The following is a 27348-nucleotide window of genomic DNA, read 5'->3' as shown; positions in this document are numbered from 1 at the left end:
ACTTTGAGTTGTTTTGTTTTTTATTTGTTTCACTGTTTTTGTGTCTTATTTTGATTTGCCTTCCTTTGATTTTTGACTTGACTGTTGAACAGAAAAACTAGAAAATGGATTATTTACCCCTTTGAATCAGTAAATAGAGGCATTTTGTATAATTACAATTTAATTCAGGACAGTGATGTATATCCAAAAAAGTAGATATTTTCAAGTATTTAGATAATACTTGTGCCATGTGAGTAGTTCAAAATCAAATATTATAGACTAATTCATAAGTATGGGTTTAAGGGGTTTTATGCAGAATCTGTCATTTTAAAAATATATTTCATGCCTTTGTTTTTCTTAGTGACTTAATTGCACTTTAAATGAGGCATGTATGATATAAATATACTTGTTAACCAATACTGGTTGTTAATTAGAAGGAACACAAATTATTCATGTACTTTTTAAAAATGTCACCTGTCCTTCATTATATCTTTGTCTCTATTATTCTATTATATTTAAACATTCACTAGTTTTTTGTCTCGTTTAGAAAGCCATAGTCAGCTTGTCCTTTCCAACCTTCTGTCACTTTCAGAAAAACCATTCCACTGTAAACCAAACTTTGGCCTGTTCTGACCAATCACCATTCGAAGACATGAAAGATAAGTTGCAGGTATCTTCGAAAAATAATATTTCACAGACTACAAACTGAACTCAGGTGGATCTTTGTGCTCAAACTGTGGATTATTCATTTAGTATGTAGTAAAAGGAAACGTTTTGACCTTAGAATTTCAGTCTAGATGTCTAGTAATTGATGTGAAAAATATATTAATGTTCTTTAACTTCATCATCAAATCCCCTTTGATATGCGTTTTTTTGACTTATATTAACTATATATATATATATATATATATATATATATATATATATATATATATATATATATATATATATATATATATATATATATATATATATATATATATATATTTAATTTCTGCATTTTTTTTTTTGAACAACCTTTTGTTTGCTCATTCTCAGTGAAAGTGATAAAATTGATTTGTAACAATGCAAAGAAATAAACACTGGAGTCAAAAGTTGTGGGCGAATTGTGTGCATTTTTTTTTTTTTTTTGTCGTAAAAAATGCAGACAGTCTTATGTCAGCCTGAATTTGTGCTGTGAAATTGAAGGTTTGTGTAAATGTGGGACCTGACTGCTGATTATGGGTCATTTTAAAGTCAGGGGTAAACAATGTTTTCGGGTTAAACGTAGATGTGTTTTGTTTGTCCAGATTTAGAGCGGCGGATCAGTGTAGCACTTTGCTCTTATGTACAGTAAATGACTGCTCAGAATTCATCCCACTTGACAAGGAAAACCAACGCAAGTAAATCATGTTTCCACTCATTTTATTGTAGCTGTTTTCTGAGTCTGACAGAGTGCTAGAAGAGTTTGAAATTGAAATAAAATATGCAAAAAAAAATGTACAAACAATACCAACATTTTTGATAATATGCATCAAATGTACCTATGAAATCAAACACAACTAACCTGACTATGTTTTTACCTAAATGTTAGTTGAAGACTTCTATATGCAGCTGATGGTAAAAAAAAGAGAGATATGTTTATGAAAATACAAACTGTGTTCATTTTTACATTCATCAATCCCATGTTTTAGCTTTTATGTTACAGTATATACAATGTATTCTGTTAGATTTAAGAATACAGCACTTCAAAATGTCCTAATTCTGCGAGCCGGACAAGAGGTACAGCTATAAACATGAAGAGGTCCATTTTCATTGTGCAAAAGCAAGCGTCAAAATCCTAATAAAAAAAGGTCAATGCAAACTGCAAAGCTGCAGCGTATGGGTGTTTAAAAAAAGTTACTAAAAAACTTTGATCCTTTTCTTTGTTTTCAGCATAAATGTAAGTATGTGTGTCCATTTTTACACTTTGAAAACAACATCATATTGATAACTACTTTATAAAACTACATATGTTAAGAAAGCTGAGTGAACTGATCCACAATCCACATTAATGTTAGAGCTATATGATTGTAGATAAATTAAGTATGAGACTTTTCCACAATCCTGAATAGACACTGTGGGTTATAAATGGGTCTTTTTTTATTTAAAAAAATATTAAATTTAATTTAAATGCTGTTTTTAAAATATTGGTTAAATGAATGATTCAATGTTTCCTGATTTGCGGAATTGGTGCCTTTGAACAAATCTGTTGAATGAACGATTCAGCCACTACACCAATTTCATTATTAAGCAAATCAGTATCTCTTGAATGAATGATTCAATGACTCACTTGTAAGAGTTACATTAGTTTCTTTAGCGAATTAATTGTTTTGAACAAATCTCTTGACTGAACGATTCAATGAGTCACTCATTTTATTATTGAACAAATTAGGATTTTTAATGAATATTTTGAATGAATGATTCAATGACTCCATTATAAGGACTTGGATTTGTTTCATTACTAAATAAATTAATGGCTGCATCCAAAATTGCATACTTCCATACTATATAGTATGCTAAAAACAATATGTGAGCATAGTATGTCCGAATTCATAGAATTTGAAAAAAAGTATACATGAGAATTACCCGAATGGCCTACTACTTCCGGCGAGATTCTGAAGTGCACATCCATTGCACGCTACACTATCCCATGATGCACCACCACAGAATTTACGAATGGGAGTGAAGCGACGCAACTAATGCGGATAGGTCATGTGATGATGACAAAATGGTGGCTGAAGTACATTGAGTTCAATCAAGTTGAGAACAATCATGTTGCCTTAGTTCATTTCATCCCCTGGATGGCCATAAAAAATGGACAAATTTGTAGTTCGTCCTCCACAAAAAAAGTCTCACAGATTCACCTTCAACAGCTAATACTAAAGACCCAAGCATACTGGACCCAGGTGAGGAAGCTCCAAACATTTCGGGTCGCAGCGCTAGCAATACTGAAAACACGAAATGCAGGAAATACCAAGATAGTTACCTAAACTATGGTTTTATTCCATTTTCTCGAAGCAAAAAGTCCTTGACTCAGCTACAGTGCATTATCTGTACCTAAATTCTTGCAAACGAATGCATGAGGCAGTCCAAATTAATAAGACATTTGCAGACGACTCATCCCCAATACCGCGACAAGCCCAAAGTGTTTTTTGACGGCAAAGTGCAAAGGCTTACGTTTTTTAATTACAAATGGCGCACTGATGTTTTGCTTTTATATTTTACATTAGGCTATTTTTTATGCATAAACATATCTAGATAAAGTAATAAATATACCATTTGTTTGAAAACAATATTTTTTGTCATCCAAACTTGTATGAGTGATATCATTAAATGCGGAGGGAGGCCTTGTAATATTTTCCAGGGGAAAAGGGGGTCTTAGGCAAAAAAAGGTTGGGAACCACTGCTTTATAGAACCAAAAACTATAGAATACACAAGACGTGTCACTCGTATAGTTTTGAATGGGGAAAAGTGTAACTGTCAATATGGCAAATGAAGCCCTGCCTACTAGTACAGAAGTCAATCATTGATCGAAATAGACTGATGTTTCTCCGTGGAGAAACTCGGACCAGATGTGTTTTACGACAGTTTGGTGGTCAACAAACGCACTGGAATCTCAGTGAATACTTGCTTCACAGGCATAAGAAATACCTCCAGATAAAGCTTAAAATCAGTACTTTTAAACGAACTAAGTGCACTTAATAACAAAAGTTTTTTGGTTTTGTAATCTGTATGAAACGAACGCGGGGTACAGTCTATCCTGTTAAACACACGTCACACAACAGCAATTGCTCAAATGCTCACAAACTTGTAAACAAAGAGTCACCATCGTTTCTGGAGAAGAATCACCATCAAGACCAAACTGTGGATTACTTTAGAAGAGTGTTGTGATCTCCTTCCTTTTGACTGCACATACGCATTAGCTTGGGCAGCCTAAAAATATGCTGATTTTGTTTGATTTGAACATTTAGAAACTAAACTTATGAGACTGTTGTTGTTTAATTTTATTGATGATTCCAAATATGTAATGTAATCGTAAGCTTGGCAAACAGTTTTGCAGAATTTGATGTTTCCGTATTCAGACAGAATGGCCGAGCATACTGTCCGAGAGGCATTTCAAAGATGGCCGGCAAGTGAAATGACTTGCCTTAAAGGGACTTTGATAGAACGTACCTTTCTAACAGTCGAGTAGAACATTTAAATGTAATACCTAATCAGTATTAGGCAATTTCGGACGCAGCCAATATTTTTAAGCAAATCTCAATATAATGAATCAAAAATGCTCATCAATTCACAATTCGTCACTGGATGAATCAGCTTTTTTGATCAAATCGCTTGAATAAAAATTTCAATGGTTCACTCATAAAAGCTTCCTTCATTACTGGATAAATGAGGCTTTTGAATGAATCTTTCGAATGATTTTCAATTAATATCTTGAATGAATGATTCAACGACACAAAGACTCCTAATTTATTATTGAATCAAACTAGCATTTTTCAATTAATTTCTAGAATCAGTGACTTAATGGTTTACTCATAAATGAACAAATCGTCAAAACAAATTGGCGCCACCTCCTGGTGTAAAGTTGTAATCCATACAGTCGTCATTTGATTTACTTTATTTATCGTGACCATATAAATCTTTCCTTAAATCCGAACTGTAATCTTGTCCTATTATGCGAACAGTGTGATGTTTGCATCAAGATCAGAATATTTTAATGCTTAATTGAGCAGCTCTAATTTATGGTTTCTTCTATTTTGTGCGAAGGACATGTTTGCTCTGCGGTCAGAGTCTACAGTGGGTCTACATATGCAAACTGAACATTATAAGTGACCTGATGTCCATTATCCCAAGCGTACAACACCCGCTCTTTGGGATTGTAATCGATCTGAGTGACATAGGTATAGTTGTTGCTAAAAGGCAGATGAGGGACCACCTGAGTGTTGGTGTGGGTGTCGAAAGCGTACGACAAATTAGTGTCCTGCTGATTGTAGCTGTCCGTTGCATAGAGAACACCGCATACGATAAAACAGTTCCCATATCGATTACGTCGCAGTCCGGTCCTCCACGTGGTTTCGCGCTTCATGCTCAAATCAATGGGATTCAGGCGGCTCAAGACGATCACTTCCTGCAAGAAGCCTTCATCGTCCAGCGCTGGGTAAATAACCCAAAGGCCGCTTTCATCGATGGCCAGGTCCATGTCCGAGTTTCCTCTCCATCTCCATGCTGATACATCGTCGTTTTCGAACACCGCATCATGTAGCATCGTCCAGGCCGCCACATAACGTAACCGCAGGTCAAACTTGATAATGTCCCGAGAGAAAGCACGGTTATAATAAAAAGCACCTTTGTAGACCACGTGGCCAGTGCCAATCCAGTTATAAGGCAGCTTGTAGGAATTGGTGAAGCGGCCTTGAAGTAAAGGAATTGAAATGAGCAAAATTGCTTATTTGTAATGCTTGTGGATGTGAATTAAAGTGAATCGATACCTTGTTTGAAGACGTCCATGTTGCGGAACTCCAGCAGGTTGTTGCCATAATAATAGTTTGTAACGTAGATCTTGTCGTCTTGATCCAGTGGGTCCTTCATCCAAGCACCTTCACTACGGCCGTAAGTATTGTGTGTGATGGGCTCGGAGATTGTAGCCAAGGTGTCCTTGCACATTCCTGCAAATAAAACAAGAGTATTTCACAATTACATTGGTTTTTTATAATTTTTTTTGCCTGAAACATAACTCACTGAAGCATGTTAAGGGCACGCCAAACCAGCAGGTGGCAATAATGACACTTTTATGCTGGGTTCACACCAAACGCGTAATTAAATATTTGCACGAGTAAGTTGTATACAAATCTATGTAAACCTGAGAACAGTGGTGTATCACCAACCTGCGACCGAACGACATAAAATATGCGATGAATTTGCAGCAAATATGTGGAATTTCGCCATATTTGCATTTTCTACATTTGGTTTGATCCCAGCCTTGTTGGCCAATCTGAAAGGAAAAAAAAAACATTACGCAGGCTAACAAAAACTCTGGTTAAAATGTCCACACAACCCCACCATTCTGAGTTTTGTAAAATCTTCACCCTGGACGGAGTTTTCAGAAGGTTTCGATCACCTGACACTTCAATTTTGTGTGGACAAACCGCAAAACTGCATAGAAAATAAGTACGGTTTTGAAAATACCCGTTTGTGTGGACAGGACCTTAGTTTGATGACACCACGACTAAGTGTGAAATCATGCAAGTTGTCGTCTTCATTACATCCTACGCGACTTAGAAATCATGTTCATGGATGAGCTCAAGGATTCAAAACTTATTATCATAACAGTATGAAGCAGAGTAAAGCTGAAAGCTGTTGAAGTGAAATGAGACCGATGTTGACAGATGAGCATGAACACCGGCTCAAAATCAGCAGAGCTTTTATTAATGCCGAGGTCAACTGCTTGTGCTTCTTCCGCTCGTGATCATGTAGGGAAAAAGCAGCACTGTTCTATCATACTAAACACATTTTAATTAAATATGAAAAACATTCATGTCTGTTATAATGCTGCTCCGTGTGGTCTAATAAAACACACTTCACATTAAAGCGTCTTTGATGTTTCCCTGTTTTCTTTAAGACCAAACAGGAAATCGAGGAAATCAATGTGATGTTATTAGCATGGCAACAAAGAATACAGTCAAAGACTAAGGAATACACAACTCAAGACATTCATATAGTTTTTAGTAGGGAAAAGTATAACGATCAATATGGAGAATGAAGCCTGGCCTTCTAGGAGCCAATCATCGATCGATTCTCCGGGGGAGAAGCTCAGCGCAGACATGAGTTTCTGCAGATTTTATGTGATTAGAACATTTAGAAATGAAACTAGAGACAGTTGTTGTCTAATTTTATTGGTGATTCCAAATAGGAAACTAAATTGTAAGCTTGCCAAGCAATTTTGGAGAATTGGTTTCCCCATTCAAAATAGAATGCCTGAGCATACTGCCCGAGAGGTGCCTTAAAGCAGGGGTGCCCAAACTCAGTCCTGGAGGGCCAGTGTCCTGCATAGTTTAGCTCTAACTTTCTTCACTGGACTTTAATACAGTTCATGTCACTAGTTAAAACAGCTTTGGATTTCAACATTCTTCTATACATTTGCGATAATGTAAGTCTATAAGAAGTACATAAGTCAGCTTATATAGCTACAGTCTAATATATCTAAGTCAGCAATATCTACAGTGCATCCGGAAAGTATTCATAGCGCTTCACTTTTTCCACATTTTTTTGTTACAGCCTTATTCCAAAATGGATTAAATTCATTTATTTCTTCAAAATTCTACACACAATACCCCATAATGACAATGTGAAAAAAAGATTTTTTAAAATTGTTGAAAATGTATTAAAAATAAAAAAAACCTGAAAAATCACATGTACATAAGTATTCACAGCCTTTGCTCAATACTTTGTTGATGCCCCTTTGTCAGCAATTACAGCCTCAAGTCTTTTTGAATATGATGCCACAAGCTTGGCACACCTGCCTTTGGGAATTTTTGCCCATTCCTCTTTGCAGTCCCTCTCAAGCTCTATCAGGTTGGATGGGAAGCAACGTGTACAGCCATTTTCAGATCTCTAGATCTCTAGAGAGAGCCATTTCAGATCTCTCTCTCTAGGATTTAGGTCTGGGCTCTGACTGGGCCACTCAAGAACATTCACCGAGCTGTTGTGAAGCCACTCTATTGATATTTTGGCAGTGTGCTTTAGGTCAATGTCCTGCTGGAAGATGAACCGTCGCCCCAGTCTGAGGTCAAGAGCACTCTAAACCAGGTTTTCATTCAGGATGTCTCTGTACATTGCTGCATTCATCTTTCCCTCTATCCTGACTAGTCTTGCAGTTCCTGCTGCTAAAAAACATCCCCACGGCATGATGCTGCCACCACTGTGCTTCACTGTAGGGATGGTATTAGCCTGGTGATGAGCGGTGCCTGGTTTTCTCCAAACATTTTTTTTTTATTATTATTATTATTTTTAATAAATTTGCAACAATTTCAAAAAATCTTTTTTCACGTTGTCATTATGGGGTATTGTGTGTAGAATTTTGTGGAAATAAATGAATTTAATCCATTTTGGAATAAGGCTGTAACACAAAAGAATGTGGAAAAAGTGAAGCGCTATCAATACTTTCGGGATGCACTGTTGTTTACATTTAATGCTGTATTTTTTAATACTATATTTTTATGAAATAATCTTACATCTTGTACCTTTAGCTTTACTTATAGCATATCAAATATTTCTATTTATATCTAGATACAGGCATTTCTATAGAATGTATGTACCTAGTATAGCAAGACTTACAGTATATATTATAGTATATATTTGTATGGTTTTAATGTATGGCATTTTGTTTGGAATAGTAGAATGTTCTAGCAGTTTCAAGAATAAAAATGATATACACTATATATATATATATATATATATATATATATATATATATATATATATATATATACATAAAATAAATAAGAACATCATAGAGCTATACCTGGCTTCTTCTGAGGTTCCTCTCCTACTCTGTCTTCCACCACAGGTTTTACAGGTTTCTCTTCTTCTACCTGCTCAGGTGCCACCACCTCTTCTTCTTCATCCCAGCTTATACTGTACTTGCGTTTGACAGGCTGGCCTGTGGTTGCTGTTTTTGTGGTAGCTCTTGCAGTCGTAAATGTCTCCCAGGGACTCAGTTTGGTTAAGTTGGTATCTGAATCCGTCTTGCTTTCAGTGACGCTTGCTGTCATCACAATGGTGGTAACTTCTCCTCTGTGAGCATTTATTCCCACTGAGCTTTCTGTGACTGTTAAAGTATTTGAATGAGAAGTCGGCGATGGTGTTAATGTGTTAAGTGTGCTTTGAGTTGAGGCTTTCAGATGTTCTTTGATAAGCGCTTCAGTTTGGGTTACAGAAGATGCAGATGTTTCCTTTTCTGCAGTCCCATTGGTCTGGTTTGTCATGGTTGGCTCTGTAGCCTCCACTTTAACAGCTGCAGCGACTGACTCATTTGTTTTTATGTGGCCCAGATTGGATGACCTGACCAACATGTTTTGAGCTTGTCGTACAGATGGAGTTGGTGGCTTCACTTTGTTTGCCTCCATTCTTTTAATTGACGATTTGGTGACCTTTAAATTATCCATGGCCGCAGGTGTTGTTGTGGTTCTCTCATCTCCTGTGAAGCTGTCTGTGGTGGAACGACTGGTTTGAGTCTGAATGGATATTGGTTCAGTAGGCATTTTAATCGGCAGAGCCGTCGAGTCCAGCAGTCCCATAAATGGATTTAGATGTTTTTTTGGTGTATCTCCGCCTTTTAAAATTTCACTCTTGGGTTTTGGCCGGACTGACCAGGCTTTGATGACTGGCCTAAAATGGCGAGCTTTGTGTCGAAGGAGCTGTTCATCGGCAAAGAGATCAATCGGACTGTCACCACTCAGGTTATCATCTACTGCAATGAAGAGCAGAATGTTTTAGATATGAGACTCATAGTGAATAAAATAACTCATAGTCCTAAAATAACTTACTTTTTTTACTTTGAAGAACATTTTAATAATCTTTAAAGCCTCTCTTGTCATTTCATATTAAGATGCGTATTAGTGATTGCATATTCTGGTGTCAAGTGTATTTGAAATGTATTGAGCTTTTCAACATGCACTACAGGAGATAACTTTGAATAAGATTTTGCAAAATTTACGAGACATGATGTTAAGGCACACTGACCAGGTGGGATTTAAACTATGTGTTTCTGAAAAATGTAAAAATGTCAATGTTCTCTTACCAGTTGTAATTTGAACACAAACCAGTACGGAAATTATAGAGTTAATCTAGGGCCATATATACTTGCAAAATAAAAGAAAGTTTTGCAAACAAAAAATAAAGTATTGAGCAAAAAAATCAATAATTAAATGCAAATCTCCAAAAGTCGCAATTTGAAAATTAATTTTTGAGAATTTTTTTTATTTTGCTAACAAAAATAAAGAACTGCAAAGGGAAAATTAATTTTGAGAAATAAAAATAAAATTTGCAAACAAAAAAAACCTGAAAAATAAAAATCAAGCAGTGCAAAAAAAAAAAAATATATATATATATATATATATATATTTTATAATATATATATATATATATATATATATATATATATATATATATATATATTTTTTTTTTTTTTTTTTTGAAGACAGCTAAAAACTTATTTTGTGTTCAACAGAAAAAAGACACTAAAGCAGGTTTGTGACAAGAAAAGGATGAGTAAATGACAGTTTTTGATGAACTATGCTTTTAAAGCCATCTTAATACACATCTTGAAGGCAAGTCTAAACCATGCCTACAGTGAGAGGGGTCTGGATGCAGACTTGGTGCATTGCAATCTGAGCTGCATGCAATGCTATTTAATGCACACACCTAACCCTAAGTGTATTGTGTCTGACATTCCAAGTCTGAGATATGCAGTCTCAGTTTCCAAGTCTGCATCCAGATACTATTAGCTAAAGTACATTTTTGCACAATAAAAATGTGCAATGGAAAAGTTATATGACTGATAAAGGGTCATTAATTAAAGAACCTCATAGATAAAGGACCTTTATCAAGAGTGTAAACAAATTCTTCTGTAGGGCTGCAAACTGCACATAATCGGTTGCATTTTGCAACCTTTTTTCCACCCTATGCGACTGATTTCTGTTAGTGGTTGCACTGATGTCACTCCTAATAATAAACATTCCCATTCTGTTGAGAAACAGACACCAACTACAGCAAAAGCATGAACAAAATAGAGCTACTTATTTGAACTGAAAGCTGCATTTACTGTTATGAGGTCAGCTTAAGAGAAAACACAGCGTGAGCTTAAAGCAAATCAGTTTACTAAACTAGACAGCCAAGATCAAACAACCACTAAACAGTGCATGCAAGATTCAGTGAGGAGAGCGCAAACTTCTCCAGTACAAACCACAAATGCCTCTTGGATTGAAACTAGTTTAAAGCCAGATAAATCAGAACTGTTATCCTCAATAACACTGATGTGGAAAGCGACAGAAAAATTGTGCAACGATCTAGTTCAAACAAGTTTCAATACACAAATCACCAACTTTCACTACAGATTCAGTTTGGTAAGAATGAATTGTAACCATATTGCAGCAGAAATGGGTTTTGTTGCACATTTGTTTTGTTCTTTAGGCTACTGTTATTCATTGCAAACCCACTTTTGGCTACTTTTTATGATAGTCTATACCTGTGGATCTACATCTAGAAAAGATGAGGCTGTAACAATGGTACTTAAAAAATAAAACACCAAATAACATCTGCATCTGAACTCAAGCTAGTGTCAAATGTTTATATTTAAGAGACCAAACTTATAATGCTGTTAATGTTATTGTGCCGCCATCTGTAGGACTTGGCACCAGTACCACTGCTTTCAATTGTTTGTCTAAACTTTAAATAACATGCCACATAGTCATTTCTGTGAGCTATTACCAAAGCATTTGTTAGTAATGCATTTAAAAATGTGGAAACTCTGAATAGTTGTATTGCAGGTTGATTTAAAAAGTATTCAATTTGTGCTTCTAGAATATTTACCAAGGGGCCTACTATACTCTTAAGGAAAAATGTAGTCTTGAAGCCACTTTTTAAAACGTTGAATGCAGTGGTGTAAAGTAACAAATAAAAATTGACTGTAAAATGATAATAATAAAAATTGACTGTAATTAGGAATTGTAATTTACCAAATAATTTGTAAAAATGTGTACTTTTACTTTCCCTTTATTATATTTTTTTGTGCAGTATCGGTACTTTTACCCCACTACTTTCCTTCAATCTGCAGTCACTACTTTATTTTTTCTTGTCCATGGTGACTGGCTGAGTACAAAAACCAGTCCTGTGATTCCTGTCCAATCAAATCACACATAGAAAGTAAATCACATCATATTAAACAACCTTAAAACATGGGTGCTTCATACAGGCAGCAAACCATTTGGAAGCAATGATCAAGAAGATGCCCAAAATCTTTACACGCAATGACCCAGAGACTGCTGAGAGTCAGGATGAGAAGATAAAGCATGTTTACTGTATGATGACTGAAATGGACTTAAACAATCACTAAATCACTCTCTATTCACTACTCTTGAGTACTTTTAAAAAGGGCTTAAAAAGGGCTAATTTTTACTCATACTTTGAGTAATATTTACAACAGATACTTTTACTCTACTTGCACTTAGATTTTTGGGAGATTAATGGTTCTTTTAATTGAGTATAGTTTTTCAGTATTCTTGCCAACACAGTTTAATGTAAATGTTAAAACCACAAAGTTATACTTACAGTTCTTCTCTGAGTCCATCTCATCCACTGGGTCAGACCTATAGTATGTGATGCCCCTCACAATTATTTTGGGTTGTTTCTTCCTGCCTTGTTGCTCTTGTTCTTGCAATGGTGTGGCAGCTTTGTTCGGGTCTGATCCACTGTTCAGGATATCCCCAACAAACTTTTCCTCATATTTACTCTGTTGAGTACATTTGAGGACACTGTAATACCGCAGCCATTTCAAGAGATCATTCAGCCATTTTTTAAATAAGTCTTTTCTGTTAGCCTAATATCATTCCAAACACAAAAGACTTTGGCTATTCTTCAAAACACATTCATCAATTCATTCTTTAAATGATTAAAAAAGACGCTTTGTTTGATTTTTTTCTTTCTCTCCAACAGGTTATTACATAAATCATCTGTTATGGATCTTTGATAGTCCAAGTCATTTGGCTCTTTTCACGCCAACTTATGTAAGAGCTGACAGCAGGATAAATTAGTGAAAGTTTCAAATCACAGGATGAGGTCACTCTTGTGTCCGAGTCAACGCTCTTGAGTAAATAAATATACATCTGCAGCGGGTGGTCCGCTTCACTCTGTGCCTTAGCATAATGTTTGGATTATTCCATTGTTACTTATTGGACATGATAATTATGTAATGCGACATTTGTATTAAATGGCACCTCCCACCTCCATGTGCTGAAAAGCAGCTGCTTCGTCATTCTGCTCCCTCAGACTCGTCCTCTTCTCCTCAAATACTGAGGGCGGAGTTATAGGTGAGGACGTGGGCAGCGGTGAATTCGGAGAGGTGCTTTTTGTGTTCAGCTTCTCCTCAGTCTGGTTGTTTAAGACCATCTGTCAATAATAAAACACATAGCTAATACTAGGGATGCACCGATATGTAGACGTTTGTCAAAACCAATAACCGATATCTCTTTATATTTTGGAAGCCGAAAACTGATATATACTGTAGGTCAATAAATAGAAATCTTGATATGCATTTTTCTGATTACGATAAGGCAAACCCAGTAGAAAACTGATTTTTGTTAAGTTAGTGTAGTTTAAAATGAAAGAAAACAACTGTCAGGAAACATCCAGATCTTTATTATTGCAAAATCATTGATAACACTTTATTTTGATGGTCCAATTGAGTATTAGTAGACTGTCTGTTGCTTAATTTCTGTTGATAATGCTCCTTCAACAGACATTTAACTGACTATAAGAAACTTTGCAAGTACATGTCAACTTACACTAACCTAAACCCCAACCTAACAGTCTACTTATAATCTAATGAAAATTAGCTAGCAAGTAGAAGCAATGTAACTTAAATTCAACAAACGGACCATCAAAATAATGTGTTACCAAATAATTTACATATTGTAATACTGACGTCCCCCTTTGTTCATAGTGATATTCTCCCCCACCGTAGACATGTCTTCCCTCTATAGTAAAAACATTTCTAAAGTGCACATCTGCTGTGTGCAATAGGGCTGCACAAAATATAGTTTCGGTTAACCCAATGTGTGCATTCGCAATAGTCCCATCGCAGCATCTGCAAGGTGGAGTTAGGATTATTATTGTTGATTAGCAATGAAGAATGCACAGTGTTTACATTTTACATTACATTTGATTATTTAATAGGGGCAGGACATAATAGCGATATGCATGAGGTGGCACTTCTCGTAATGGCAGATTGAACATATATCAACATTGCAATTCTAAGAAATGTATGTGCTGTAAATAAAAAGAAATACATCTTATAACTTTTTGATCAATTTTTCCATCTTCATTTACAAATATCATGATTAATTGTGAATGGTTTTCTACTGATATATCACTGATATCGTGATTATCATTATCGGAGGGAAAATATCATGATAATATCTTATCGTATTACTGTACTGGAATATTTGACTACTTATTTCACTTTTATCTTTGCTCTGTCTTATTTATTTATTGTTGCAATTTCTTATTTTCTTATTCTTATAGTTATTGTATTCCAAATAGAGCTATTCAAGTCATCTGCCGAAATTGTATTCATATCACAATATAAATCACAGCAAACTAAAACATCGCAATGACTGATTTTTCCAATATCATGCAGCCCTAGTGTGCATTGAGTAATAAGATGCAAATGCACCAATAAAATTAAATTTAGCCGATATTGATCATCTCAAAAATACCCATTTTTAATAAACCGATACCGATATGTCCACCGATATATCATGGATGTCTTAATAATAGTATTTTTAAAAATAAAACTTACTTTTTCTACTGTGTCCATGCGATCGAGAAGCTTGGTAGTGACTGAGTGCAATTTCAATAGGTCCATGCCAAAGAAAGAACCCTCCAGCAGTTCCAGTATAGTTGACAACTGTAACGATGAAGTAAATTCCATCATGGCTAGAGCTGGTTTTATTTAAGAGTAGGACATTTTATGCATTTACATCCTGCCTTATTCTGGTATATAAGATCCAAACTGCAGATGCTCTGGTCACCTTGATATTATCTTTTCCAGCTTGACGCAACTTCTTTAACCGGAAGTCACCCTCACAGGGGTTTAAAGCAGATGGAGGTGCAATGCATGCGCATTTACAGTGGGGTCCTGATGTGATGGTCTCCACCGTGTAGAAGTCCTGAGGTGTCGCATGACCCTCCCGGATCCGCTGGCATGCGCTGGCGCTCAGAGGTCTGACAACACATTTACAGCCACAGTCAGAGCCTTCCGAAAGCGCTTTCACTTTGTCATAATCACCCAGCAGCTACAAAGAAAACCCAGCAAGCAAGCAAAATCACTGCACTTTGTTTACATTTTCAGCTCTTGTTATTTTTTTATGGCTGAGAATTAATTCAATGATCAATGTTGAATACACTCTTAAAAAGAAAAGTTAACATCCATAAGTATAAGTAAGTGTCATTTTTTATGTTTTCTTTAAAAAAAGTTATGATAATGCTGTTAAATGCTGTAAATGCTAATCTAAATGCTATTAATGCTTTTTTTTTGGGGGGGGGGGGGGGGGGGGGGGGGGGGGATGGGTTCTTCCCTCCCAAACTTTTCATTTTAAGAGTGTAGTAATAACTTTCATTAATAACATTAACAAACATTCATTTATAAGGGCTCTATGCGGAATCCGAAACCTTTGTTTTTAAAGACACCAGTGGCCATTAAGTGAACCGCAGCTAGAAATGTATTGCACATGCTCATTATCTACAAAAAAAAAAAAAAGAATAATACAAAAAAAGACATTGTGAGAAAACAGCAGTCAAAGCATCTGATCAAAATGATATGTTTGGACAAGCTCCAATTCATCTGCATCATGTCGACAGATGAGGTAATTATCTATTATATAATTATTACACTGTTATTATAGTTTGATTAAAGGGCAACTATTTTACTCCTTTTACAAGATGTAAAATAAGCCTTTGGTGTCTCCAGAATGTGTTTGTAAAGTTTTAGCTCTAAATACCCATCAGATTAATTATTATAGCCTCCAGAATCTGACAATTTTAGTGTCTGAGTGCAGTGTGGCTGTTTTTGTAGCCTGTGGCTTTAAATCCAAATGAGCTGGTTCTCTCTGCCTACTGCTCCCACGTGTGTTGTCAGATAAACAGCACAGTGACAGAGACAGACTCGGATGAAGCTGAAATACAGCTCATTAGTCAAAAATACCAAGTAAGTTAATTTCATGTATTTATGGTGGAGTTTATTCAAGCCTTTCTGAAGCGATGAGTCTCACACAAATGCCATTAGCAGTACATACACAAACACACATATGCGCGTTTACTGACACCATGCGGCCGTGGGGATTAAAACGGTTAAGAATTACATAGCGATTTACTGTCTTTATTACAAAGATGCTCTGTTCTAAAAATATTTTAAACTAGTAAAACTTTTAAAAACTGCAGAGAGTTGTAACAAATATTTAAATCCAAGTTTATTTGCGAAATAAAATGTTCTGTGGACATGTGGTGTATACATATTACTATAGAAACATTGCGCCTGTCAATCAATTTGGTGGGCAGGGAAAAACGCACTCCTACATCATGTTGCGGTGAGCCTCAAAATCACGAGGATTTGGGTCCTATTTCAACATCAGTAAATTTAAAAAAAGAGACTTGGGTTTATCAATAGCTATCAAAAGTTGACTTTTATCATAGGTGCCCTTTAAAGTATATTTGAGGCTATATGGAACATACAGAATATCTCTCATTATTATCATGAACATTCATTGTAAAAAGTGAAAACTTAAACAAATTACTTCGACTTGTTACAATTAAATGAATTAAGTTTGACAAACTTAATTTATGACAGTTTTCAGAAATAAATTAAGATATTAAGTTATTTTAGGTGTAACAGGTATTAGTAATTTATTTAAGAAAACAATAATGGAACAGTACATACAGTACAGTACAAATCATTCAATATAATATTGTTAATATAATAATAATAGTAAAAATGTTTTTATTACAGTACAAATAATTCCCTTCCCTTTTTAATATAAAAATAAGACTTTTATGTTTTGTGGCAAGTACAAGTATTGCTCATTATTGATAGTAAACAATACTTATACTTGCCATAAATAAATTACTCTAACCTGTTACACCTAAAATAGCTAACCTAATTTATTACTGTAAACTGTTTTAAATTAAGTTTGTTAAACCTAATTCATTTAATTGTAACAAGTTAAAGTATTTTGTTGAAGCTTCCACTTTTTACAGAGTATAATCTTTGACAGTTTGTTTCATTTGAACGAAAGAGGCTCTCTGGAGTACATGTAAATGCCACATTATTTTGGTTTTGTATTTATTTTACAGTAAACAAATAAAATACATTTAATCAAGATGCAGATGTTTTATTTTGAAATTTGTAATTAATTTGTAATTGTGAAAGTAATCTAAAAGTAACTAAACATGTAGCTAGGTTACATTACCTAAAATATGTAATCTAAGATATTATTACATACAATTCGCATTTTGTATTTTGCACTGAATTACATATTTTTTTCTTCTTCTAAGTAATCTACCCAGCACTGATCAGAGGTCAGTACTTATTTGTCCTATACAATCACTCCAGCATCTATTTGTTTTCTGTGGTGGTTAGGCTACTTGCATTAGAGAACGCAACGCCCCAGATTTGTAGAAATTGTTAATAGCTAATTAATGAAAGTTATCATAAAGTGTTACTAAAGTGTTATTGCAGATATAGACATAAAAAGCATCTCAAAAGATTATCACATCGAGCGCTGGTTGAACTGTATCTTACCTGACTTAATATATGTTCTTGATTATCTCTTTCAACCTGCAGAGTGTCGTTGTTGTCCTTTGTCTTCTCCTCTAGCCGCTGGTGGGATCTCGGAGCGGCTGAAGTGAGAGCGAATGCCATGAGCAAAACGCACCAGATTTTCATCTCAGTCATCGTCAGTCAAATGTGTACGAAATAATTCCTCCAAACATAAGCAACTTTAGATTTTTTTGTCCTCTTTAAAAACGGTAACCAATCAAACACAGCTCCATTTGCACTGCCCTCCAGGTGAAATAACGGGACACGAAGTTTTGCAGAAGTGAAGTCCAGATGAGGGCAGGTGCCTGGTCCTCGGCATGAAAGAGGTTTGAGAAAAAGCAGAAATGACGTGACATTTGAGCTGAAATGAGGGGGCTGGATGGAGAGACGCTCTGAACGGACGCACAGACGCACAACCGCAATTAGCCTACTTCTTCTATTCATTATTTATTACTATAAATCCAAACTCTTTTTAAAAAAGAGTTTAAGAGTTTTTTGTAGTTTTAAATAAGAGAAAATAAAAACAAAACGACGTAATTTTTGCTCTGGAGACCTTAATAATTTTTTTTACACTTAGTAATCTTTAGCGAGTAGGCTAAACTTTATTTACACTTTATGTGTATATAAATTCAGTGACATGCATGCATTACTTTAATTATTGTTCTACGTAATGAAAGGATCAACAAGCTTAAAAGGACTTTGATGAAGGACTTGACACTTGTCTTTGTCTAAATGCCTGAAATCCCCTGGATTGTTGTTGTTTGATTGATAAATTTTGCTGTTAATGTCTTTCAAGCATTCAATAGAAAAATCTACTTAATGAATAACCCACTAACGCCCCAAAAACTAGATTTTATTTAGAAAGGTAACTTTTGACACTGCTTTCATGATGTTTAATGGAATACTTTTATTTTGTTCGTAAAAGTACCTTATAGTCATCACACATGATTATTGAAGTACTATAGCGCCACCTTTAGTACTTTGTGTGTTAAGCCTATGAAGAATACGCATGTAAAATATGCAGCACAACGAGTTCGATCTTTTCTCCATTTTTTGCAGCGACAGGTGTTAGACTACTATTAAGAACCACTAGTGGTCAGTGTTGCTCCATGTTACTGTTATTTATTACTGCGTGTCTGAACTTGAAGGGATAGTTCACCCAAAAATTAAAATGCACTCACCACTCACTCGTTCCAAACCTCTCTATGAGTTTCTTTCTTCTGTTAAATACAAAATATATTTTTTAAAAAGATGAAAACCATTGAGTTGTTAGTAGGAAAAACAGATAGTAAGGAAGTCAATGGTTACATGTTTTCATCTTTCTTTAAAATATCTTATTTTGTTTAACAAATTAAATCATAAAGGTTTGAAACAAGTATTTGGTGATTAGCCTAAACCTTTTCAAATCAGCCTGCTCTCTGGGCCCTTTGTGGCCAAATTTACTTGTTCATTTCCACAGAACTGGAGCAAACAAGCAGAAAGTGACCAACAGGTTCCTGACATGGTGGTTGTAAATCCCACAGAGAATAACTAAATTGAAAGGTCCATTTACACTTATCAAATCAGCTGATTCCCATAACTAACAGACATGTGCAAACATTTGCAAGATGAACAAGAAAATAATTATGCTCTATATGTTTTGTCCCATAGAAGAGCACATTTATATTGCAAAAACCAATAGAACAAACACAGGCAATATGACTTACTGTAATATATATTAAATGAGCATATTATTATTATTATTATTGATGTGGAAAGGTGCTTAGAGCTTTGTCAGGTTTTAATTGAGACCAATACAATTTCTTGCAGCAGCTTTGGAATATTTGGAAATCTAAGCAATCCTTGCACTTACTTTGCACTTACCATTAGTCATCAGGTCCAAACCTTGGGTGTTTGCAACCTCAAAGGTTAAAGGTAAAGTAGTAGCTCAATGGTATCAGATCCGGAAAGTATGTGTGATTTTGATTTAAAACCGAAGAAAAAGGCATTTGTGAGTTACCATGGGCATTTGTGCTTATTAAATGTATAGATTTGGATTGGTAACCTTACAACACTATGCTGCACACTGTAGATTCTAATTATTAGTTTTTTTGTGTACATTAATGACTGTAATCCTCTACACATGTCACATTACTGTTAATTAACTACATGACCCGTCCTTTGTCCCACTGCTTCGATATTTTGTAGAGTCGACTGGCCCTTTAAGAAGAGTCGTCTGCGCGCTCCCGCTACTACACGACAACACAATACAACAGCAGCACAACACAAGCTTCCGCGGAGCGAGACAGTCTATCACCTAGAGACTGCACATCCACTGACCAGCATATTGCCTTTCAGTGCTGTTATCAACCGTAACGATGTAGTTAATGACAGAAGAATCCGCCAAGACTGTGTATATTACATCGTCGTTAGCTTAGCTGTTCATTTCAGGCAGTGGGGGATTCCAGCAGTGGCTAACGGCTATCAGCTCTAACAACAGAAGCAACAGAAGATGAGCAACTAAAAGTGATGCTTGTCCACCGCGTATGACCAAAGATACTGTCGAGGCTAACAGGACTGTTGGGAATTGACGTCAAGATGATGAAGAAAAAGAAGTTTAAGTTCAGAGTGGATTTTGAGCTAGACGAGCTGTCCTCGGTTCCGTTCGTGAACGGAGTTCTGTTCTGTAAAGTCCGACTGCTCGACGGCGGATTCTCAGAGGAGTCTTCGCGGTAAGAAACCTGTCTAGTGGATGTATAGATGTATAAGATGTATAGTGGATTAGTATTATTCATTTTAGATGAAAAATGGGCTGGTGTCATTCTACAGTTTTTTCCTAATAGAGCATAACCAAAAACAGGATATTATGTTGCACCTTTTCGCAGAAATGGTTTAAATTAGTAGCTAGTGTATCTTAAAGAATGTTTGGTTCTGTAAGGTGTAAATGCATATTTAAAAAGTCAAGATACTGCAGGCTAATAGGAAAAAAACCTCAGTTGATTGATTACATGAAGTATTGCAAACATTTTTGTAGTACACGTTTTTTAAATGTTGTTTAAACATGCAAATGAGTCATTATTAAATGAAACATGCTTTAATTTGCATACATTTCTATCACAAATAACGGCATTGCAATAAAACACTGCATGAAGTCATGTCCAAATTTCTTGTGATGTTAACAGAAAGTATGTTTGTCTTTTATAAAGAGAAAAATCAGTATAATCTAGCATATTGTGCAAAACTGTGAAATTAAATTGTGAAAATTGTATAATTACTTGCACAACGTTAGGTAGGTAACGTAGTTTCGACCCACAAGACCTTTTAATCTGAGAGCTCTGAGTTATAACTGAGAGCTCCCTCATCCTCCATAGACAACAACGGTCCCGACTCGTTCAAAGTCTAGAAAAATGTCTAAAATACATCAGCGAAGCTTACCATCTTTCTTCAGTGGCTCAATCAGAAAATTATCAAGCCATGAGAATACCTTTATGTGCACTAAAAAAATAAAAACTTAATTCAACAGTTTCTTTTCCTTAGGGTCAGTATAGAGTGCATGTTATTTTTGTTTTGTCACTTGTCACTTTATATACACTGGAAGTTTCTGTAGCCAAAGCAAATTTCTTGTGTGTGTAAGCACACTTGGCAATAAAACCGATTCTGATTCTGTGTTCATGAGAGGGCTTGCAATGTTTTTTTTTGTACCTTTCTGGACTTTGAATGAGTCGGGACTGTTGTTGTCTGTGGAAGATCAACGAGGTCTCAGAATTTATAATGGGGTAAGAAACGACATGAGGGTGAGTAAATAATGACAATTTTTTATATTTGGGTGAACTATTCCTTTAATGTGCGTTTTTGTGGGGAATTTATTCAAAATTAATTATTAAAAAAAATATATAGTTGAAGTCAAAATTATTAGCCCCTCTGTTTATTTTCCCCCCCAATTTCTGTTTAATGGAGAGAAGATTTTTTTTCAACACATTTCTAAACATAATAGTTTTAATAACTCCTTTCTAATAACTGATTTATTTTATCTTTGCCATGATGACAGTAAATAATATTTTACTAGATATTTTTCAAGACACTTCTATTCAGCTTAAAGTGACATTTAAAGGCTTAATTAGGTTAACTAGGCAGGTTAGGGTAATTAGGCAAGTTATTGTATAATGATGTTTTGTTCTGTAGACTATCGAAAAAAATATTAGCTTAAAGGGGCTATTAATTTTTACATTAAAATGGCTTTTAAAATATAAAAATGTCTTTCACATACTGTGAAAATTTCCTTGCTCTGTTAAACATAATTTGGGAAATATTTAAAAAAAAGAAAAGAAAAATTCAAAAGGGGGCTAATAATTCTGACTTCAACTGTACAATAAGTTAAAGTAAACCTTTTTGCATCTTATGTCAATGTCGTGTCAAAAGCTTCAGAAATAAATTCAAGAAATTTTGATACGCCTAAAGTCAGTGAATTGATTAAAAAAAGTTCTTTTAGATTTAGTCAAATATATGGTTATATCATTGACTTAAAAAAGTTGAAATGTAATACTAAAACAGAAGTTAAGAAGTTACTGTAGGTCACTGACGAATTGAATTTTTAGCCTGCAGAACAAACAAAAGTGAAAGATGTCATCTATGTGCCCATGCTGCCTTTTAATCTTTCATCGATAATTGCATTAGATCAACCGCATCTTGTGTGCTATTTCCTCTTCGCTTTTAAGCAGTTCTTGTGCTGAGTCACATTATAAATCTATCTATCTGTGTGTTTGATGTGTGAATGAGCAGCGCTGTTCTCCGACCTGCACACCGGTTGACCTGCAGGCAGGATGTTAATGCATCATATCTGAGGGGGCGGATTTAAATGTAGAGCAGTGAGGAGAATGGTGCAGTTACAGATTATTACTGCATGGTAAATGTCTCATATGATGTCATCAGAGGAGCAAATGTTGACAGTCAAGCACTGCTTCAAAATTAATCTGCATTTATTGATGCATCTGGCAGGTGGTTTTATCCAAATGGACTCCCAGTTGATTTAAAGTAGACATTTAATCAATTTATGCATTAACTGAGAAACAAACCCTTGACCTTAGTATTGCTAATTATGTCATTCATTCATATTTCTTAAGCTGTTTTCTTTTGTTGCCTATGTCTCTGTCTAAAACAAACTGTATTTTTACTGAATAGTTTTACACAAGCCAAGATGAAATAAAAATGTTGTCATTTACTCACCCTTTACTTGTTCTAAACATGTTTTAGTTTCTTTCTTCTTTTGAACATTTTGAAGAAAGCTAAAAATCTGTGACCATTGACTTTCATAGTAGGAAAAACAAGTCAATGGTTACAGGTAAACCTGTCACAATAAACAATATATCGACTTATCATGCAATACTTGGAGATGACCTCAATAACTTTTGCCGTTGCAGTATATATTTACAAATTCCTAAATGACATTAAAGCCATGTTACAATGAAATTTACATTACGTTTTACTGGCGTCAAAGTTTGTAATTGGACATTTACCCAGATAGACACTTGATAGTGTATATATAATCAGACATTTACCCTTTTAACATCAAATTATAGAATCTATATAACCTTAAGAATGAGGTAGTATTTTATATAATGATATATTTTACTTCAGTATTTTAAGGTGTAAATGAGTATTTGAATTATTGCTGTTATATAATCATTATATAATCAGTGGCATAAAATCATCTTAAAATGACAATAAAATCGCTTATCGCAATTATTTCTGTGACAATTTATCGCACAACAAAAATTCCTTATCGTGACAGGCTTAGTTACAGCATTCTTCAAAATATCTTCACAGAGTAAAGAAACTCGTAATGATTTCGAGCTACTTAAGGGGGTGAGTAAATGGTGTGTAATTTTTGGGTGAACTGTCCCTTATTAATGATGCTAAAATTAAATAATCTTTTTAATTGCACTGTATGTAAGGGATAGACGATATTGGAAAATTCTAACTTTGCAATATATTTTGCGATTGTATATTGCGATATGAATACAATTTCACCAGATGACTTCATATCTTTATTTTGAAAAAATGTATAATGTTAGATCAATTGGGCTGATAACGCAGTGGGAATGCATCTTCATAAAATATAATAAACAATCTATAAAACTTTTGGGGTCCCCCGACACATTTTCGTTGTTGTCTGTGCTACTTGCAGTTCATTTCTGTATTTGCATGTGTTGTGAGTATTTTCATGCATGTGTTTTAGTCAATGATTGATGAATTAACGTTTAATGAACAATCTATAAACTTTTTGGGGTCCCCCGACATGTTTTTGTTGAGGTCTGTACTATTTGCTGTATTTATTGTAAATATTTTCATGCATAACAATCTATAAATATGATTAAGAAATAGATTCAATTGAAATAAAGTGTTTTATCATTTCCCGAGTCTAAAAGTATTCAAGTACAGTAACTGAACGAAAAAATTAAATCAATAAAATTAATCATAGTAAAGGTCACAAATGGTACAATTTCTTATATCTGAATGCTTTTAATGTCATTATACAATTACAGGCATTAAAAACGCATGCAAATGATACATTATAATAACTTAATATTGCTTATCCTACGATGTGACTATTGAGATATCGATGCTGAAATGATATATTGTGCAGCCCTACTGTATGTTATAACTTTCATATCTAACTCACACGTTCACTAATTATGAAATGGAATATGCAGTTAAATAGTATAGTTTTTAGTATAGAACTGAACCTAAACACTACAAACTGAACTACACAGTTCCTATTTACTATGACCTTTTATGTGAAGCTGCTTTGACACAATCTACATTGTATAAGCGCTATACAAATAAAGGTGAATTGAATTGAATTGAATTGAATTGAATTTTTTTTATTTGCAGCACTACAAGAAATCAGTCCAAAAACTCCTTTCTCACTAGAGAGAGACATCACAAGCTCTTTGTCTGTATCCTGATGCAACATTTGTCATTCACTCTCCTTTGGAGCTCCACAATACAAAGGCTTGCCACAGTTAAATATTAATGTGTCAGGCAGTGAAAGTGGGCTGTCAAACTTCCCTATGACAAATTCCCCTCAAAGCAACTCTCCCACAATACATAAGCAAGAAGCCTATTCAACCCAACAAGAACGAGAGCTCAGAACCAATGCTCCAGCAGATTAGAAGATCTAGCTTGGCCTGCATTAGTGCTTCTTTTCTCAATTATGCACTTTGCGGGGAGTTCATGAGTTTATTCTCCCTCCAGGCTCAAGTCCGCCTCCATCTGCCTGTGGTGTTTTTTTTTTAATTCAAAGAACTCCAGTGTCATTGCAGACTCCTGGGGGACAACCTAAGGAAAGAGCAGAGAGAACTAACACACTTTTGCTCTCATTCGCTCCTCTCACTCTGGCAATATATATATATATATATATATATATATATATATATATATATATATATATATATATATATATATATATATATATATATATATATATTACTAATTACAGAATTCAAACTAGTGGCTTGTTATGATTATGAAATCAACAGGCTAAACGTTATTCCTAATGGACAACTGGAAGGCAAAAGTCTGTATGCGAACTGCGGTGAAGTTATTACAAAGATAGAGGCCTCCTGTATCGATCGGAGCTCTGGCCTTGCCCGGGTTGAATGTCTGATTTATGAGTCTGCAGCATTTCGTTTATAGTCTCAGTGCCAGTAATCTGCCTAATCATATTGGAGTCATATTACCTGACATCATCTTGTCCTTTTATTATCATTTCCAATGTTACTTTTCTGTGATTTCTGTGGTGAGAAGGGACAACGAAGCACGACTTTAGACTTATAATGGAGGTATTTCTGCTAAAAGGAAATTGTGGCGTGATACGATATGATTTGTAATTTGATCTGCCTCACTTTATGTCACAAGTCACCAAGATTTTGTGAGTCATTGGGTTTTAGGCTATTGTTGCGATATTGATTTGGCCAATCGGTACTGTAACTTTAAAAACGTCAATCTCCCGCTAATATTTAAGCGCTTTTAAGGTTGGTTCTTAAACATTGCTAATTTGCCATTGTGTTTAGATGCTCAACAGAAATGACTGTGATTGGCCGTGAAGGTCATCAGTTCAACAGTGCTCAAATGTCAGCGGAAAATGGATGTTTTTAAAATTTCAGTACCAATTTAGGTACCAAATTCCAGTATAGTGACAACACTAAATGAGCTTAACACTAAAATATATCAAGATGATTTTAAGCATGGAGTTAAAGTTGCTGGCTTCAACTTGTTACCTGCCGCTAAAAAACAAAGGTCTCTGAATTCTGTGTATAACCAGAGTTAGTCTGCAAAAAAAAAAAAAAAAAAAAGCGAACAGGGGGGGCAAAGTTGGAGCACTCACTCTGGTCGCCCGTGGTCTGCGATGGTTTTGGAAATTCCAATTTGAACCAAAACAATCCATCACTATTGGCTTAAAATTGTCAAGCAAAATTAGGGACATTTCAACCTGCAGAACCTGGGAACTTAAAAAAAATTACAGTTAATTTACGTATCCTCACACCATTTTAGCTGAATCTGTCATACTTGGTGATTTGTATAATGTGAGAATAAAAATAAACACATACAAACAGGTCCAAATCTATCCCCCGTGGCTCTTGATTATACCCTGAGGGCTTATGAAATGAAACAATCGAGCTGTGCAAGAAATTGAATATTATTTACAATATTATTAGCATTTATTTGCAGCCTGGATAAACAGTTCTCAACGCACAAACAAGTGTAGTGAGCATGAGCTTCTGTTTATTTGATGATGCATGCTTAAAACGTGAAGTGACCAGTAGGATGCACATTTTTGCCAAATTGTTATTAACTGTGATTGCCCAAGAAATGGCAACTGCTTTAATTTACGCTTACAGGCATGATTCTGAAAATGATCTCATGCCTGAAGGCCAATTTATATCTCTGCGTCAACTGCACGTGGTAGGTAGGGCTGGGCGAAATGGCAAAAAATGCAATCTCAATAATTATTTTCCATATTAAACGATAACAATGTATATTTCAATAAAAGTTGTTAATGCTTTCAGCTTTAAAAGAGTACCTCAGCAATGACTGAAGCCACAAAAATTAGAGGGTCCATTAAATAGCATAACATATTCCATTTCAGTGGCCGAAAATTCGGTACATCTCTAAAATAAGCGACCCACTTCTAGATTCCCATTGTTACACATTTCTGCTGTGTAAATGGCTCTTCAATATAGAGTAAAAAAGTCCAGAGCTTATCATTGTTATTGACATAAATTTTATCGCGATTTGATATAATATCATTTATCGCCCCAGCAGCGATAGATGTAGCCTTCGCACAGTAAACTGTGTAGACTGTAGCCTTCACACAGTTGTGGCTATGTGTTGTGTGTTGTTATTGGTCAGCTTGGTTGTGGAGACGAGTGTGGGCGGGGCTGTGGGAGTGGAGGTAGGCCGGTGGGACGAGTGTTTAACAAGTGTCAATTCCCCTGGAGGAGCTCCAGTTAGACACTTTTGTTCTGCTATTTTATGTTTAAAGTTGTTGCACATTTGTCAGTTCCCATCTCTTTCTTCCTTTAGTAAGTGTAAGTTTGAGCTACTGCAGTCGAAGTAAACTCAAACACCTGTGGAGACAGCGGAACATAGAAACCCCACTTCCTGCTAGTATTTTGGAAGTGCCAGAGCAACACAAAAAGAATGCAGAAGTATAAATCCAGGGCTACGTGCAAGGTATGCTCCACGGGATGCTGCGATTATTTGACGCAGAAGTATA

At 35.2% G+C, this 27348-nt stretch overlaps 2 protein-coding genes across 4 annotated transcripts in view; one reads left to right on the top strand and one right to left on the bottom strand.

Moving 5' to 3' along the window:
* Positions 1-1366: 1366 nt before the first annotated feature.
* olfml2ba (olfactomedin-like 2Ba) lies at positions 1367-17933 on the bottom strand. 2 transcript variants are annotated; one of them, XM_056481157.1, is made up of 8 exons: positions 17574-17933; positions 14809-15072; positions 14577-14684; positions 13001-13165; positions 12329-12509; positions 8523-9467; positions 5491-5667; positions 1367-5413 (listed from the first exon to the last, which is right to left on the bottom strand). In XM_056481157.1, the coding sequence occupies exons 1-8, from the start codon at positions 17724-17726 to the stop codon at positions 4794-4796; spliced, it is 2613 nt and encodes an 870-aa protein (XP_056337132.1). In that variant the 5' UTR covers positions 17727-17933; the 3' UTR covers positions 1367-4793. The 2 variants fall into 2 exon arrangements, with proteins under 2 accessions (XP_056337132.1, XP_056337131.1); XM_056481156.1 differs by having other exon boundaries at positions 8523-9470; positions 17574-17932.
* A 1900-nt stretch (positions 17934-19833) lies between these two features.
* The window catches only part of fam102bb (family with sequence similarity 102 member Bb), a 32840-nt gene continuing 25325 nt past the window's right edge, over positions 19834-27348 (top strand). For both annotated transcript variants that reach the window (XM_056481179.1, XM_056481178.1), the window contains exon 1: positions 19834-20302. In XM_056481179.1, coding sequence (XP_056337154.1) covers positions 20169-20302 — 134 coding nt within the window. In that variant the 5' untranslated portion in view covers positions 19834-20168. The remainder of the gene's footprint in view (positions 20303-27348) is intronic.

The sequence above is a fragment of the Danio aesculapii genome, chromosome 20 (assembly GCF_903798145.1).
Source record: "Danio aesculapii chromosome 20, fDanAes4.1, whole genome shotgun sequence".
NCBI classification, from domain to species: Eukaryota; Metazoa; Chordata; class Actinopteri; order Cypriniformes; family Danionidae; genus Danio; species Danio aesculapii.
Note: the sequence above shows the minus strand (reverse complement) of the source record. Positions and strands in the feature narration are given on the sequence as shown.